At 43.9% G+C, this 1,552-nt stretch overlaps 1 protein-coding gene across 1 annotated transcript in view; it reads left to right on the top strand.

Moving 5' to 3' along the window:
* Positions 1-467: 467 nt before the first annotated feature.
* LOC105826227 (zinc finger protein 586-like) overlaps positions 468-1,552 on the top strand; it is a 26,305-nt gene continuing 25,220 nt past the window's right edge. Inside the window, 1 exon segment of the mRNA XM_012664170.1 lies at positions 468-1,550. Coding sequence (XP_012519624.1) covers positions 468-1,550 — 1,083 coding nt within the window.

The following is a 1,552-nucleotide window of genomic DNA, read 5'->3' as shown; positions in this document are numbered from 1 at the left end:
ACTGCTGAACAGCCCCACCCTCAATCTCAACCCACTTCCCTGTGCTTGCAAATCCCAGGGACTAGTTTTTTGGTTTGTCAGATTTACTCGTGGATCGGCTGCACAGTCTCAAAGAACTCAACATGCGCTTCACCAGCATTTCCTTGCTTTTAGGTCGTTGGCATGGAGGGGAAGATGATTCGGCACCCTCTAAGCAGAACAGTTGTATACACATATACAAAGAGCATAGAATTCACGGCGGAGAACTTCCTTATGTGCTCGGAGAATGTGGAAAATTATTTAAGACCAAGTCCCATCTGAGTGAACACAGAAGAGTTCACACTGCAGAAAGACATTATGAATGCAGTGAATGTGGGAAGTTCTTTGCTTTTATCTCTCGTCTCATTAAACATAGGAGAGTTCACACTGGAGAAAGGCCTTATGAGTGCAGTGAATGTGGGAAAACGTTTGCTCAAAAGGCCATTCTCATGAGGCACAGGAATGTTCACACTGGAGCAAAACCTTATGAGTGCAGTGAATGCGGAAAAACCTTTGCTGAAAACTCCAGTCTCATTAAACACAAGAGAGTTCACACTGGAGAAAGGCCTTATGAGTGCAGTGAATGTGGGAAATCTTTTGCTTATAATTCTAGTCTCTTTAATCACAGGAGACTACATACTGGAGAAAAGCCTTATGAGTGCAGTGAATGTGGCAAAACCTTTGCTCTAAAGGCTGTTCTCATGCGGCACAGCAAAGTTCACACTGGAGCAAAGCCATATGAATGCAGTTTATGTGGGAAGTTCTTTGCTTATATCTCTCGTCTCATCAAACACAGGAGAGTTCACACTGGAGAAAGGCCTTATGAGTGCAGTGAATGTGGTAAAACGTTTGCCGCAAAGGCTGGTCTCATGAGGCACAGGAAAATTCACACTGGACCAAAGCCTTATGAGTGCAGTGAATGTGGAAAAACGTTTGCTGAAAACTCCAGTCTCATTAAACACAGGAGAGTTCACACTGGAGAAAGGCTTTATGAGTGCATTGAATGTGGAAAAACCTTTGCTGAAAAGGCCAGTCTCATGAGGCACAGGAAAGTTCACACTGGAGCAAAGCCTTATGAATGCAGTGAATGTGGGAAGTTCTTTGCTTATATCTCTCGTCTCATTAAACACAGGAGAGTTCATACTGGAGAAAGGCCTTATGAGTGCAGTGAATGTGGTAAAACCTTTGCTGCAAAGGCTGGTCTCATGAGGCACAGGAAAATTCACACTGGACGAAAGCCTTATGAGTGCAGTGAATGTGGAAAAACGTTTGCTGAAAACTCCAGTCTCTTTAAACACAGGAGAGTTCACACTGGAGAAAGGCCTCATGAGTGCAGTGAATGTGGAAAAACCTTTGGTCAAAACTCGAGTCTCAATAGACACAGGAGAGTTCACACTGGCGAAAGACCTTATGAGTGTAGTGATTGTGGAAAAACCTTTGGAGAAAACTCTCATCTAAGGACACACAGGAGAGTTCACACTGGAGAAAGGCCTTATGAGTGCAGTGAATGTGGCAAAACCTTTGCTCAAAATGC

This window comes from Propithecus coquereli, unplaced genomic scaffold (assembly GCF_000956105.1).
Source record: "Propithecus coquereli isolate 6110/MARCELLA unplaced genomic scaffold, Pcoq_1.0 Scaffold868, whole genome shotgun sequence".
In the NCBI taxonomy this organism is placed as follows: domain Eukaryota; kingdom Metazoa; phylum Chordata; class Mammalia; order Primates; family Indriidae; genus Propithecus; species Propithecus coquereli.
Note: the sequence above shows the minus strand (reverse complement) of the source record. Positions and strands in the feature narration are given on the sequence as shown.